Here is a 15,147-nt window from a genome sequence, read left to right as displayed (position 1 = left end):
CCCTACCCGAGGTTTTTTGGCTATCGGAAGGGAAAGAAGGAACGAAAAAGGAGAGAAGATGAAGAAGAAAGTCACTTGGCACCCCGGGATTCGAACCTCGGACCCCTCGCATGCCACGCAGAAGATCCCCAGCATGTAGCTACACAGGTGACGTTGGCCCGGCCAACGATTCCCTGGGTATATATGACTTGGTCTGATTGCGTCATCAAGTCCCGTGGAATCCGTGCACGCAGAGCGGTTTCAATAGTGAGCTTTAGTGAGTCCTAGTTCTGTTAGGGTTAAGAAGGCATATAGGGAAAATATGCATGGTCATTAACCCTAACCCTACCGAAGGTGTGTTTGGTGTAGATCTCGGTGGGCGCCGAAGGAACGAAAAAGAAAGATGAAGAAGAAAGTCACTTGGCACCCCCGGGATTCGAACCTCGGACCCCTCGCATGCCACGCAGAAGATCCCCAGCATGTAGCTACACAGGTGACGTTGGCCCGGCCAACGATTCCCTGGGTATATATGACTTGGTCTGATTGCGTCATCAAGTCCCGTGGAATCCGTGCACGCAGAGCGGTTTCAATAGTGAGCTTTAGTGAGTCCTAGTTCTGTTAGGGTTAATACTGTAGATTTCTCTGTCGATAGTCTGCAGCATGTGTCGCAAAAATATGAGACATTTCAGTATAGCACATGGAGGTCAAATCGTGATAGCATTCGTTCATACAGGGTGTCCCTGAAAGAACTGTATCGTCGGGAACTGATTGTTTTTGGTATTTTAACGCATAAACCAAACATATTAAACTAAATAACCGATGTGGTAGAGGAATTTTTGAATTTTGACAATTGACCGGTCCGCTTTTGAAATAGAAGAATTTTACGAAACCATCTCATTTTCAGTCCGTTCCACAGAGTCAAATATCTACCAATGACAAAAAACGTCTCATGCGCTGATGATGTGCAGTGATTCCGAATACAGATCATCATTTGATATTTGAATCCGTGGAAAAGTTTGAAAATCAGGGAGCTTCGTAAAATTCTTATAATCCAAGAACGGGGTGATTGTCAAAATTCACGCCAGTTATTTAGTTATGTTTAGTTTTTATTTTCATCAGTGCAAATACGAAATAAAAAGGTGGATTTTGGAGTCAGATTTTTGGGTAAGGATTTTTTAAAAACATTATTGGGTAAATTAAATTTTACCCAAAATTGGGTCAATTACTAAAAATAACTCGATGTTGGGTGAAATTTACCCCAATGTGGGGTAAAACACCTTACCCAACCGGTTTCTTACCCAGTGTTCTAACAGTGTGAACTCTGACCCAAATCGAGGGTGCAAGTTTTTCTGTGAAATCCCACTATACTCCTTTAATGTTGATGGATGAATATCGTGAAAATTGAGTTTGGAAATAAGCCAAATTTGTAGGCACCTGTAGCCTAGAAATAGTATAAAAATGGCAACAATACCAAAAAAGTAGAAAAACGATGCAGCAATACCCAAAACAACGAACTGTATAATAGGCATAACCCCGGGGTAAATAGGCCTAGCCAAATAACACCAACTTCACCTATGACCAAACAACCAACCAAACAGCATTGCAAAACAGTATACTGCATTTTAGAGTTAATTTTACTGTAGGCCTATACATTATGAGCGTCGTTTATTTCTGAATTTTAAACATAAGGCCCATGAAAGTCAATTCCGAGTTTATCGTCCCTTTTTTTTCCCAGGTTGGTGAGGTGACTTTTTCATTTTTCATTTTTTTTTATTTCATCAGATTTCATTATTGACCTAAAGTGCGTGTTGATTTAAAGCCACACTCATACATGTTATTTATAAACATGTTTTTATATGGGTAGGGACTAGAAAAGTTAGAAAAGAGCCTGGTTTTGGTTCCAAGTTATACATTTATATGGTTTACAAACAAAAATATATGTTTCCAATTGCTAAAACTGGTGAAAACACTGATACTTTGAAAATAATGAATTATTTTGGCATTTTTGAAAATTTGACGCGGGTGTTTTTGGTGTCCAAAAAGTGACGCGGGCGGGGGACGATAAACTCGGAATCGACTTTCACTCGCCTAATGATGTGGACTTCGCACCCCATCCCACACATCTGCAGATACACATTCCTCCACACGCGCATTATTGCATATAAAACGTTTATTGGGGCTCAACCTAAGATGAATATGCCTAAACCGCATACCCACACTCTACGAAATAAAGGTTCTAAATAGAACCTTTTTTGTCCTCTCAGAAGAACCCTCCCCTCCCTCTTAAGCCTCTCAAAAAGGTTCTTTAATTTTGGAAAACCCTTAAAGATTCTCTAATGAACCGAAAACGGTTCTGTATTACATTTTTGGAACCATTTTTAGAACCTCTAAGGGTTCTCCTGAGAGGACAACTTTAGAACCTTTATTTCAATCATAAAAAAAACACCTAAAAACGTTATACTGATGATTCTGCAAACCTTGGGTCTTATCCTACCCCTAAAACCTATAGGCCCTATAATATGTGGTTGCATTACTCGTTGTGATGCATTAAAGAACTTTTTCCAATAATTTATCTCATTTTTCTTTCTCCATTTAAGACAAATCATCAAGAAATGTGTGAACGCCAACGAAGACTACGCTTTAATATTCACCGGGAGTGGTACTACAGCTGCTGTACACAAACTTGTCACATGCATGGAATTACGTGGAGAAAGGGCCAAGAAATCGGTAAATATTTTCTTTTCTGCAACGAAATGTGGCGTTATGAACCTTATGGCTTGCGATTGACCTGCGAACATTGTGAATTGCCTAATACGCGAGGCGCCATGAGCTGCCATGCGTGCACCAACATTAATGGCAAAAGCGGTTTTGCATTAAAAATATAAACAACAAAAGACAACAAACAGAAAACAAACAAACAAACCAAAAACAGCCGATAACGTTAGCCATATCGGTGTTTATATGATTAGAAAGTGATAGATCAATACAAATCTGGGTTTGTCGCCATGAGGAAACTCTCAGCTTTAACTGCAATGATTACAGTTTGTTTTTAAAATAAAGATATTTTAAAACCTTCGTAAAACATGTTTAATAAAATACGTAACAATGTTTGTTAATTTGACAGATTCTTTTCGTTGGTCCTTACGAGCACCATTCCAACATTCTGCCTTGGAAGGAATCAGGAGCCAGGGTAAGTTACGATATCGACGACATTGACTATTCAAACAGAACTATAGTATATACATAAGCATACATTAACTGTAAATTCAATTTTTCAGAGATACATTAAACTCTTTTGTTTCGGAACACCAGCATGCATGATTTAGATGAATATGACGAATCTTCTCTCTCAGATCCTGAAGAGTGTGACATTGTAACTTAGAATTATTTAGAGATCCGACTATAACTTTTAAAATTCTGTTGTTTTTCAGGTTGTAAGAATTCGTGATACCGAGAAGGGTCTTATTGATATGGACTACTTAGAAGAGCAGCTTCAGGTAAGAATATCATGGAAGCGCAATTTTCAAACGATCGTCAAATCACCTTTATATCAAGGGTTTTCTGACTTGACATTCTACGGACATGGTCCAATCATTGCTCTAATTAAAGTACCACATTATTATTGAATAACAGTTAAACTGAATCCAAATTGCCTGTCTTGAAGAAATAAACATCTAAAAAAAGTAACTAACCCCCCTTAAATAATGACCATTATTCAAAAACGGGCAATTATATTACAAATCAAATGCTTAAAATATTACTTTTACACTGTGAACAAAATATATATTCGTATTTGAGTAGGAATGAGTTGGTGTAAATAAAGTTGCATTGGAAAGGACCTGCTTAATATAAGATCTTTTTTGCATAAACTAGTTACTTTTGGGCAAGTTTTCTACATTTGGGGTTCTTCCAAGTCAAATGAATTGACATTAGGCGCTAGGCGCAGTATGGTAATGGAAAGGGTATATTACTTCAAATGCCAGAGCAATGTCACTGATACTTTGTGAAGACGGCTTTCCACTAGAAAAAAATAAAAACATTTCCTATAATTCTGTAATAATTGTAGTGTAAAGGGTTTACGTCATTCCGCTAAGTATAAACGAGAAATTATGAAAACTAACTTTAATTTTGTTGGATCTGATCATCAATATAATTGGCCTATACTCCAGAAGAACTCACCCATCTATCAATTTACACTGAAAGACGTCTCTTGACTTTATGAATTCAATTCATCTTTATATTTTACCAGTATCATCAAAAGAAAAAGCGGCTCCTGATTGGTTGTTTTTCTGCAGCATCAAACGTCACAGGAATCTTATCAGACACACACACAGTCGCCACGTTATTACACAAATATGGAGCTCTGTCTTTTTGGGACTATGCAACGGCGGGTAAGCTTGTGTAAAATCGTATAGACCTAAAGATATTAAAGCTAGCTAAATGCGCTTTCTGGTGAGTGATGAATCTAAAAGTAAAACTATCGCGGCTAACTTTGTATGAAATGTGTTCAGTGCGCATGTGCTAAATGCGAACACATACAAATGACCTTATAACGTGTAATAGATGCATAACTGGGACAGACCATAAAACAAATTTTTGTCAAAAGATGTCAAAGTAGAGGCCTTAATCTATTTTTATATGAGGGAATAGATCGGTTAATTACTTAAAAAGCACCAACCATCTATACAAAAAACTGCAGTCAGTTTCAAACAGAGTAGCCCCATGACTGTTGCAAACTGACATGAGTTTCAATCACCATTTATCAGTGTGAGCTGGTGGCCTAATGATGAGGGCAAGATCATGGTTTCGAATCTCGCGCCAGCACATTCACTTGCTTTTATTTCAAGTTGGATTGTGTGCCGGTCGGAGTTGTGTGTATTTGTTGCCTTGTTTAATTGTAACACTTATGGTTGGTTTAACTGTTCTTTCTTTCTGGTATTACTAACGCATTTATTATGTGATTATTTCCAGGCCCGTACATGAAGATTGACATGAATCCTGAACCAGAAAAGTAAGTTTCCATTTTTTTTATCACAGTCTTAATCAGAAGTCTTTAACATTCAAGATTTAATAGAATTTAGAGAAATTTTAATTTTAAAGCAAAGCTATTTACAATTATACCTGATGCTTTGAGAAATGTTTGATCTGCATACTAATTTCTGTATTGTCTTGGTTGTTTTGCAGCGAGGGCGATGATCCGAGCAAAGACGCGGTGTATCTTTCACCTCATAAATTTGTTGGTGGCGTCGGAACACCAGGTAAAACAAACTAATTCATTATGAGGGCATGGTCACAAGTGCAATATCTGATTTCTGTCATTTAAAATTTGTAGAACTATTAAGGGTGTCAAATTTGAAGGTAGTGGCACTATGAGATGCTTCCAGGAGCAACATGAACCACCTGCTGAACAATCTCCAAAACATATAATTGTCAATTATTTTGTACTAGAACTAAGATTTCAGTCTTATTTGCTATGTTTTGAAATTCTGGATGAAAATTTAAACCAAGATATTTATTTGTCATTTTTATGAGAAAGGGTTTTAAGTCCAGGGACAGGCGATTTGCGCGGAAAAAAATAGCAAATTGCGCGGAATTGCGCGGAACTCTTTTTTCAGTGCAAATCATGTATCCCTGCCCATAGGAAAAAAAATAGCCAATTGCGCGGAATTGCGCGGAAAAAAAGTTCCGCGCAAATCGCCTGTCCCTGGTTTTAACCAAGTCATATTTGTCAAGGTTTTTGTATTCCCTGTAGATGCAATATTTCAAAATCTATAACATGAAGCAGTCATTGCACTTTCGTGCACTTGATTTCAACTTTTGAAAAGTGCGATTTGACCCATTTCTAATGTCAGTCGAGTTTATCTGTCTCATCATTGAGCTGTTTCATGCAGATAAGATTTTCTGCATCGTATCGTCAGTGTTATGTTATGATGTTTGATCGTGACTTTCTTTAAAATAACAGTATTTGATTTTTAAGTTCATAATTCCGTGAGGCAAGTGATGATCTTTCAACCTTTCGTTAGTGGTTACTTACCAGGTCTCTATATTATGTTTTTGAAAGCTAAAAACAATTCATTTTGTTTTTCTAGGTATTCTCATTGCAAGAAAGAACCTTTTTATCAATGCAATTCCGGGTGGTGTTGGAGGCGGCACAGTCAGTTATGTGAGTATCTTAACTACAATACATTAAGAATATCATGACTTATGTAAATCACATTATTTATGTTTCTTAACATAAAACATCAAAATATTTGGGCAAATTGCTGTAACAGAATTCTCGTGCACGATTTTGCCGATTTCACAAAGCACCTGTATAATGTTCTTGATTGATGGATGTCCAAGTGTATAATTTTGGTATAGTTTTCAAGTCTGGTTTTAAATTGGTTTAAAGTTAAGTCCTATGTTACTGTGTTCACGGCATCCTCTAGTAAAATGGTCCAATCTTTGATAATGCATGGGTATAAAGAGATGCACTATCTCATCCGGTACATTATGACACCCCATTGAATCCAATGTGACTTCAAGAAGCAAAGTTACAAGCATTTAATTAGACGAAGGTCCAGTTTTAAAAGTGACAAACTGGCCTATTCAAAACTCCACGGACTAAACATCTGGTTTGAGAGTGGTGAATGGCTAATTTGTAGCTATTTGTGCGTGCCTTTAATTCAAAACAATAGGAACAAAAGAAAAATGAAACCAAAGAGCTGACAAAGTTATGAAAAGTACAGGGAAGTAAAAACTGAAAATAAAAACTGTTTTAAATAAAGATTCATTGAAGAAACTGTGTTGTCTCTTTGTTGCGCTTGTTGAAATCTTTTTGTGCCTTGTTATAGGCCAGTTTGTCACCTTTAAAACAGGACCTTCGTTTATTCAATTGCTTGTAACTTTACTTCTTGAGGTCACATTGGATTCAATGTGGTGTCATAATGTGCTGGATAGTGCATCTATTAAAAAAAAAATTTAAATTACCCCAATATGGTGCAGTTTTGAAATTGTGATTATTTTTCCAAGTGTAAGGATACTTTTATGGCGCAGTATATATTATAAACTCAAGTCTGGTAGGTAGCTCAAACAAAATTTCTGGTTGTAATTGTATGGTTATTATCATCAATGTGCTTTAGGTAACGCGAGACACTCACGTGTACATAAAAGACATCGAGGAACGAGAAGAAGGTGGTACACCAGCAATAGTTGAATCTATCAGAGCGGGGCTTACGTTCCAAATCAAAGAGGTGAGTTAAGAACAAATTTTTGCCATTACTTTGATCTGTATAAAAGAACCCGTTCTAGTTGAACATGTTTAATATATAAACTATGAAAGATCCTGATGAATTTGGGTTTTTTTTAAAGATCTTTAATCTTGTCTAAAACATTTAAACATATTCGAGCTCTTCTCAAAACATATGTAACGTAATTATTACCGGTAATTGTGTATAAACAACCAGCAACTTTATTGATGGTCAAATATATGTGGTATAAAGTCAAGATAGCTCAATCAATAAGGCGTTCTACTATGATGCGAGAGGTTGCGGGTTTGAACCCTGATCATGGCTGCGCATTGCCTAATGGAGCGTTTTAATAGGAGAAGTCGTCGTGTATAAATGCTGTGAGGGCGTTTTCCGAATCATATTAATAGTAATATTATAAATTTGATGGGTTTTTTTTCAGTCTGTGGGTACGCAATTGATTGAGAAGAGAGAGCACGAACTAACTAAGTAAGTTATAGACACCAGTTAGACTAAGTGAAAATTGATATGATTAAAATAATAGCCTATACATGTTGTATATACAATTTAAGATTTGACACTACCCCGGATCCCCGGACACTATAGAAAAGAGGGTTTTAAAGGGCTCTTTATCTGTCATCCACTGGATCCTCCTGGGAACCATTAAATGTTATTCAAAGAACTATTAAATGGAACCCTTTTGGCACTGTAGGAACTTTTTACTCCTTCAATCAAGGGTGCATACAAGACTACTTTAATTGACAAAACTACTATGAATTTGCTATTCCATGCAGTAAAGTATGATGATGTTGTCCAAATAAGCTAAAATAAAACGTTTTAAAGTAAATAAAGTAACATTTTTCCACCATGCAGGCTTGCCTTTCAGAGATGGCGTACCAATCCTAACCTGATTTTTCTTGGAAGTACCACGGCAGAACGGTTACCAATCTTCGCCTTCTTGATCGTCCATCCCAACTCAGGGAAGGTTTTGCATCATAACTTTATCGCTGTTTTGTTGAATGATCTCTATGGCATACAGGCTAGAGGAGGATGTGCGTGTGCGGGGCCCTATGCTCAGGTAGAATACCAAAAGCAAATATAATGTCAATATACAAATTGAAATAATGAAGGACAATTTCTTTAGTTCCCGTTATTCTGATGTGCCAGTCTCAGGCATTTATCACATGATACGTTTAGATACTTGCAGTGTCATGTGTTCAATGATTTCAATCTATAATAGATGAAAATATTTCAAAGGGTCAGACAGAGCAAAGAAGTAGACCTACTGATATTTTGGCCAAAATTGAGTTATTAATTATGAACTAGTCCTACAGCTATTAGTTGTACATATTTTGACTATCTTGAGCTATGTTCAGTAAAAAGTTAAAACAATAGATTTTAAAACAATTAAACACAAAAAATGCTTCTCTTGCAAAATGACAAAATTCTGATACGACTTTCTGGGACTAACCCTACGGTTTGACATCTCTCTAAAACAGGATCTTCTTGGTATCGACGAAGACTTGGCCAAACAGTTCACTTATTTCTTGGTGCCAGAAGAAGACGCAGAGGAGTGAGTATTTATCAGTTTGTGGTCATGCCTACATCCGGGTGGGTTATCGATACAAATACACGGGACGTGCTGCTAAACAGGGTCTCATTGTATAAAGAGAGGTTGCGATATTCCTTGCGCCTAACGCCGTACACCCGTACGAATACACGACATGCTGCCGTATGACTCATACGTCCATACCTACAACTTTGTAACTCGATAAGGACAACATCTAGTATCAGTTCAAGCCATCAAATGAACATGATAAAAGCTGGTGCCTTTGTCTAATTGCAGCTCCTTGTGCGTAAATGCGTACTATATTTTGGAAAAACCAAGCAACTCGAAAACATAATCGGGCTCTTTTATATTGCAACATCAAAAATATCAATATTGTTAGTCACTATAGCGGAAATGGAGGGCGGCAATACATTTCAAGGCACGGTATATGGAATCGCAGCCTCAATATTATTGTAAGAATAAATCCTCATATTCGGTGTTAATTGCTTTCTGTAATCGAATCAATCGACGGTTGTTTGATGTGATCATTTATTACATTTTCTAACGAAACTATAATTTTAAATCCTAGGCCGGGACAATACCAACAACTATCGTATTAATATGTACATAATATAGCTATATACTTCCAGCTCTTTTTAACATCAATTTTTGTTTCTTTTCAAACTTATTCATTTGTTTCTACTTTTTTGTGGTATTCTTTAATTCTATAATATTTGTGTGCAAATTGAGGGCGCTATATACATATATTTCAAATTTAATTCAGTCAAATAATATAAGTTATAAATAGCGACATCAGTGTTAATCTTTTCTTAAAAATGACGTAGTTATACATGCTATCAAACAATCAATATAAGCACTTGGAAATATGACAACAAATAATCTTCTTCTTTTCAGTATCGACGCAGATGAAAAGGAAACGAAAGACAAGAAGAATAGAGGGAATAATGGTGTTGGAAGAATGCACAGGGTTAGAAATAGCTTCAGAGGAAAACGCGGGAAAATCAAAGCAAATATCAAGAGATGTCCGATTGAAATCATGAAGTAGGTACAAAACATGGTATATCCAAGTTGAAATTATACTTCGTCTAAATACTTGTATATTGTAATGTAATGCGATGTGTGCGTATATAAAAGTCGATTATTATGATAGTGCCCTCTGTAAATATGTTATGCCGTATCTAAGTAACAAGATACACATGGTTTTGAAGAAAATATTGTAAAATTTTATTTCTTTAAAAAACCACTTGTTCTTTCATAATAGGCCAGGATTTTGCCGCTTGAACTTGCCTTTTTTCTTTGACGATGAAGTGATTGACTACATCCTGGAAGCCGTGGATAACCTTGCCACATATGGATGGAGACTCTTGCCACAGGTAATATCGCCCCCACAACCTCCCTCACCCCTCACCCCCCCCGCCCACACACACACACGCCACCTAATACTTATAAACGGCGGCAACCGGGGACGCACACACATGCGTCTGAGAACACGACATACAACCAGGGACACACACATTGCATTATTTATACAATATAATTTTTTCTAAGTTAGTTTTATTGGTACACAATGTAACCTTACAATGTTATGACGTAATGTTGAAAGGGGACTTATTTCTTGTGCTATGTTTTTACTATCCAACCGAGCTACATTCGAGAAGTCACCAATGCAACCGGGGACCGTCCAATACCGGGTTCTCATGTTTATATGCTTTAATATGCAATTTGTATTTAAATACAAAGAAATACTTTATTCCAAAGTCAACATAAACAGAAAGAAAAAAACACTAATATCATATTACATTGAAAATTGAATTGAATAATAATTTCTTTAAAATAAATTTTCTCCTCAGTTTACAATTGATATACACAGTGGAACATGGACCAACAATTACCCGAAGAGAGACGAAATTGATGGTGGACAAAAGAGGTTGGTGACTGACAGTCTGATGTCTGCTCAGTTCGTAGATGGTAAATTCCGTGCACCACCTAGCCCGTTCAAAAACAGGAAATCTTACGTACAGAGTGCAGGACTACAGGTTGGTAAAAATCTGGGTTTTGTTTGTTTGTTTGTGTTGTTGTTGTTTTGTTTTTGGGTCTTATTTAATCTGGGTAAAGCATTCAGTATTTACTTGAAACACTGATCTCCCATGATGCCCAGTACAGGGGCCACGGTATAACGAGGAGTTATCCTTTTTGGAAATGGCTGCGAGTTCTTTGTCATCTACTACATCTGCCCCACAATTCAAATACAGTAATGGAAAGAGCGGATAATTGAATATGAATTTTGCCTCCGCCGGGGATCGAGCCAGGGACCTCTTGCACCAGCCAGAGTCAAAGACCTTAATCACTGGACAACGCTGATTTCCTTTGTTTGTTTAAACAACACATTCATTTCGTGTCCATAAGCCTGTTCTTGTATGATGACTGTTTTATATTAAAATATTTTGTAAAAGCCATATAGTAAATGTAGCATTTTTTTTAAAAATCGTAACAATATTTTTCGAGAACTGTCTTTAAAAATAATGATTACATTATTATGATGCTGGTCTCATACAATTTATACTTGACCCTGCTTTGCTTATTGATAGAAAAACCTAGAAGATGCCATGAAAATCTTCCAAGAGGCCAGCCAGGAGGATATGGTAAGATAATTATGCAATGAATACCCGGAATGAACATACACTTTGTGCCAAAATATTTCCCATATCCAGTTACATTGAAAGAGTTGGGCCTATTGGTAACCAACATATTTAGAGGCCAATTTATGCATGCATAAACATTGTGTTCAAAGAACTGTGTCCAGTCGACTCGACAGAGGAGCATGTTGACAAAATGATAAGACTCCGGTACAATTAAGTATTCATGTTGTCTAGAACATTTCAACTTTAATGCTCCTGTCAGACTTCCGTGCTACTTGCCCCGGGGCTACTTGCCTCGCAGCTAGCAGAATCTTGAACAACTACCCAGTTACTAGGCCTACCACATGGAATAAAGCAATTCTATAACTTGGTAGTTTCTGGATAGTTGTCCGAGATTCGGCTTTTTGCGCTTGCCGCAACGGAAAGCGGCATGAGGTATCAGCCAATGACAACCCTTTATTGTGTCCGTTTGTCTGCAATGCGTGTGTGTTACGCTGCTCAGCGGCAAATGGTACAACAGTTTTAACCCAGCATAACTTTATATTTCAAACTATTTTAGATTTCAGATGCAGCAATGGAGGACGCTCTTGGCAACGCAGTTGGTGACGAAAAACTGGTGTGGTTTTTACGACCTCACGAAGCTCTGTGGCATTTACAAAATCCAGGAAAATCCAAAAGCCAAATGAGCAAAATAAACAAACTGCCAAGAACTAAATCAGGAAAGGTGGACCCAACAGCACGTGCCAACAATGTACCTTTTAAACCTAAAAGGTGGGTGAAAATACGTTAATTGTATTGTTTGAGTGCTTTCTGGTAATATCCTACATGAAACTGAAAAAGAGAAAATATCATTATGGGATGGAGGACATTCTTACACACTTAGGAACAGGCAAACAAGTCTACCTTCTGGTGTTGTGACTGTTGTCCAACCAAAAACATCTCCATTGGATAATCAACCTCGTTCGGATGTAAAAAGTTTTGGTGTCACACCAAAATGTACATTTTTCCCCAAATCCGCACTAATATAATATAATAAATTATGTGAACTGCTGCATGACATTAAACTTGGCAAAATTCAATTGGGGTAGAGTCTAGTCATATTATCAAATATTTGGTCCTTCGTAAGTACCTCTGTAAGTACCTGATGTTGCTATCAAATTTCTGTTATTTTAAAGCTTTTTAATAATAATTTATGATGACACCATGCACCATTCTGATTGTATTTATCCAGATACGCAAGATACACACTCCGATTAAGCCGAAAATCAAAGCGAAAACAACAGTCAGCAACAAGCGGTTTGGACAACGAGAACCACAACACGAACAATGACAGAACATCCGGTGAACATAAGCAATCTAGGCGATGTTGTATTTTATAAACATCATAAAGATACAGAATGTGAAAAACACTAGAATGATATGAACCTCTCAACTCCCGGTATCAACTACACCAGTCAGATAAAATGAAACCAAATGTATCAATATATAACTTGCAAGCAACAAATGAAATGTACACAATGCTACAATGTATTTACAGATATCTGGGCAACATTTCGCCACAAAAAAACAACCGAAAAGCAAAATATATTGGTAAATAGATGGGAGTACCAAACTTACCATCTGGCAGACAACATGCGAATTTCGTGTTTACAATGTGGCAATTTGAAGAAAAAGTAAGATCCACGGGAAAAACAAAATATGGGAACTAAGTAGGCACATGATTCCGAAAACCAATAGAAAACGCAAAACGTCAGTGAGATATCTGGCGAGCAATTAAATTGAATCTTTAACAATGCATTACTTGATAATTTGGTATGCAAAATGTGATGTAACATTGCATGTATTATTCGCAGCTGATTTTAATTGAACATGTATGTTTTAAACTTGCATACCATTACGCTAAACACTTGCTCTGCTTAATATATTGCCTACAAAATAACATTTAATTTAAATCTGGTTAACCAGAGACCTATTTTGACGGACGAAACAGACGTTGCGACTGAAACCTTCAGTCTTCAATGCAAATGACCTTGAGTACCGGTATGACAATCGGCGAAGAATGCCCTTGATGATTCTGTCCCAGCCCGCGTGAGAAAATTTTGCTCGAAGCACTTCACCACGGGGTATGTTGCTCAGCCCTCACCTATAGATAGCCTCTTTCATAGCTCGCTCAAACCAGCGATGCTCGCGATCTAAAATTTAGAATCTTTGGTGTCAAACTGGTGTCTTGTAGCTTCTTGTCGCTTTCATGTGCGCCGGAATAAACCGCCGAGTCGTTTACAGTTGAGAATTTGCTCTCCAATGAAGAGGTTGGGCCGGTTCGATCTCCAGGCTTGTTCTCAGTTCGATCTCCAGGCTTGATCTTCAAAAAACAGACCCGTAGAATCATCAAGAACATCATTCCTTGTCGATTGTCATCTATACCTGAAGTTATCGGTACTGAAGTTCATTTGCATCACAACCAATGTAAAGACTTAAGGTTTCAGTCGCAACGTCGATTTCGTTCGTCAAAATAGATCGGTGTCTGGTTGACCACATTTAAATGAAATCTAAATTTCAACATAATGAATAATAGTCTGCACAGTTTGATATTGGATTCAATCTCAACAAACATAGAGAATGATTAACCACACAATTTGATCGGTTTAAATCGTTTGTATTGTAGTTTTCGTAATGATTCTGTATTGCTAAAATCAAGTTGATACATGCGATATTAATCATGCTTTAGGAGTGACACATTTTGTATTGTTAAGGTAATAAGTCAGTAGCAAGTAATTCTTTTTTAATTCTTCCGTGGTGTGTGCACATGTGCTATGCGTCGAGCACATACGAGCGTGTACGCAGAAGTGATAAACAAAATACGCTGATTAGTATGATTGGCTGATCAACGATGATGACAACGAACACGGATGACCCATTGGTCATCAGCGCGTAGAAGGGTAGGGTATCGCCTCTTCTATGCGATCGCCGATACCCGGACCACGAGAGAATTAAAAATTACTCTAGATGAACCCAATTGGATTGACAGCCCTATTGTTGAAACTAATACATCGATGGGTTACTGCAAGAAGGCCCTATCTGCAATAGCTGCTCTATTGACATTTGAAAATTAATGCATTTCATATTGGACACATCTATAAATATATGCACCGGGCAGCTATTGCAGATGGGACCTTCTTACACTTGCCCGTTAACATAAAAAAAAAACAAAACTCTGTGTTATTTATTAAGGGATCTAAAATGAGCGTTTATTGCGTTTCGACAGTATTTTTTGTGGGACATGAGAGCACCTCAGACCTATCGAATTGCATTCTGAATACGAAGCATGTCTTTCTGATATCAAATAATTTTCATTTTTGAAAATCACAATATAATACAAATTTTATGACAAATTATAAAATTTGATATTTTTCAAATTTTGATATATAACAGTCCTCGAAGTAAATTATATAAATCTAATGACATATTCTTAAAGTGTATGTAGCAGGGAGGAAAAGCCGACGGTCAATTGAAAATTTTGACCTTTCATATTGAAGATATGGATTTTTTTCCCAAAAAGACCTAAATTTTTTTTTTTGTTTTGGGAAAAAAAATCCATATCTTCAATACGAAAGGTCAAAATGTTCAATTGATCGTCAATCCCACCTACATACACTTTTAAGTATAAATCATCAGATTTATAAAGTTTACTTCAAGTACTGTTAAATATCAAAAATATCAATTTTTAATGATT

General features: G+C 36.9%; 1 protein-coding gene across 2 annotated transcripts in view; it reads left to right on the top strand.

Moving 5' to 3' along the window:
• The window catches only part of LOC140142810 (uncharacterized), a 43,833-nt gene extending 30,865 nt beyond the window's left edge, over nt 1-12,968 (top strand). For both annotated transcript variants that reach the window (XM_072164816.1, XM_072164817.1), the window contains exons 4-20: nt 2,577-2,706; nt 3,104-3,169; nt 3,411-3,476; nt 4,229-4,370; nt 4,951-4,990; nt 5,164-5,237; nt 6,069-6,142; nt 7,101-7,211; nt 7,648-7,694; nt 8,079-8,283; nt 8,705-8,778; nt 9,670-9,816; nt 10,037-10,148; nt 10,626-10,811; nt 11,364-11,417; nt 11,974-12,185; nt 12,646-12,968. In XM_072164816.1, coding sequence (XP_072020917.1) covers nt 2,577-2,706; nt 3,104-3,169; nt 3,411-3,476; nt 4,229-4,370; nt 4,951-4,990; nt 5,164-5,237; nt 6,069-6,142; nt 7,101-7,211; nt 7,648-7,694; nt 8,079-8,283; nt 8,705-8,778; nt 9,670-9,816; nt 10,037-10,148; nt 10,626-10,811; nt 11,364-11,417; nt 11,974-12,185; nt 12,646-12,793 — 1,888 coding nt within the window. In that variant the 3' untranslated portion in view covers nt 12,794-12,968. The remainder of the gene's footprint in view (nt 1-2,576; nt 2,707-3,103; nt 3,170-3,410; nt 3,477-4,228; nt 4,371-4,950; nt 4,991-5,163; nt 5,238-6,068; nt 6,143-7,100; nt 7,212-7,647; nt 7,695-8,078; nt 8,284-8,704; nt 8,779-9,669; nt 9,817-10,036; nt 10,149-10,625; nt 10,812-11,363; nt 11,418-11,973; nt 12,186-12,645) is intronic.
• The last annotated feature ends 2,179 nt before the right edge of the window (nt 12,969-15,147 follow it).

Source organism: Amphiura filiformis, chromosome 20 (assembly GCF_039555335.1).
Source record: "Amphiura filiformis chromosome 20, Afil_fr2py, whole genome shotgun sequence".
Lineage (NCBI taxonomy): Eukaryota > Metazoa > Echinodermata > Ophiuroidea > Amphilepidida > Amphiuridae > Amphiura > Amphiura filiformis.
Note: the sequence above shows the minus strand (reverse complement) of the source record. Positions and strands in the feature narration are given on the sequence as shown.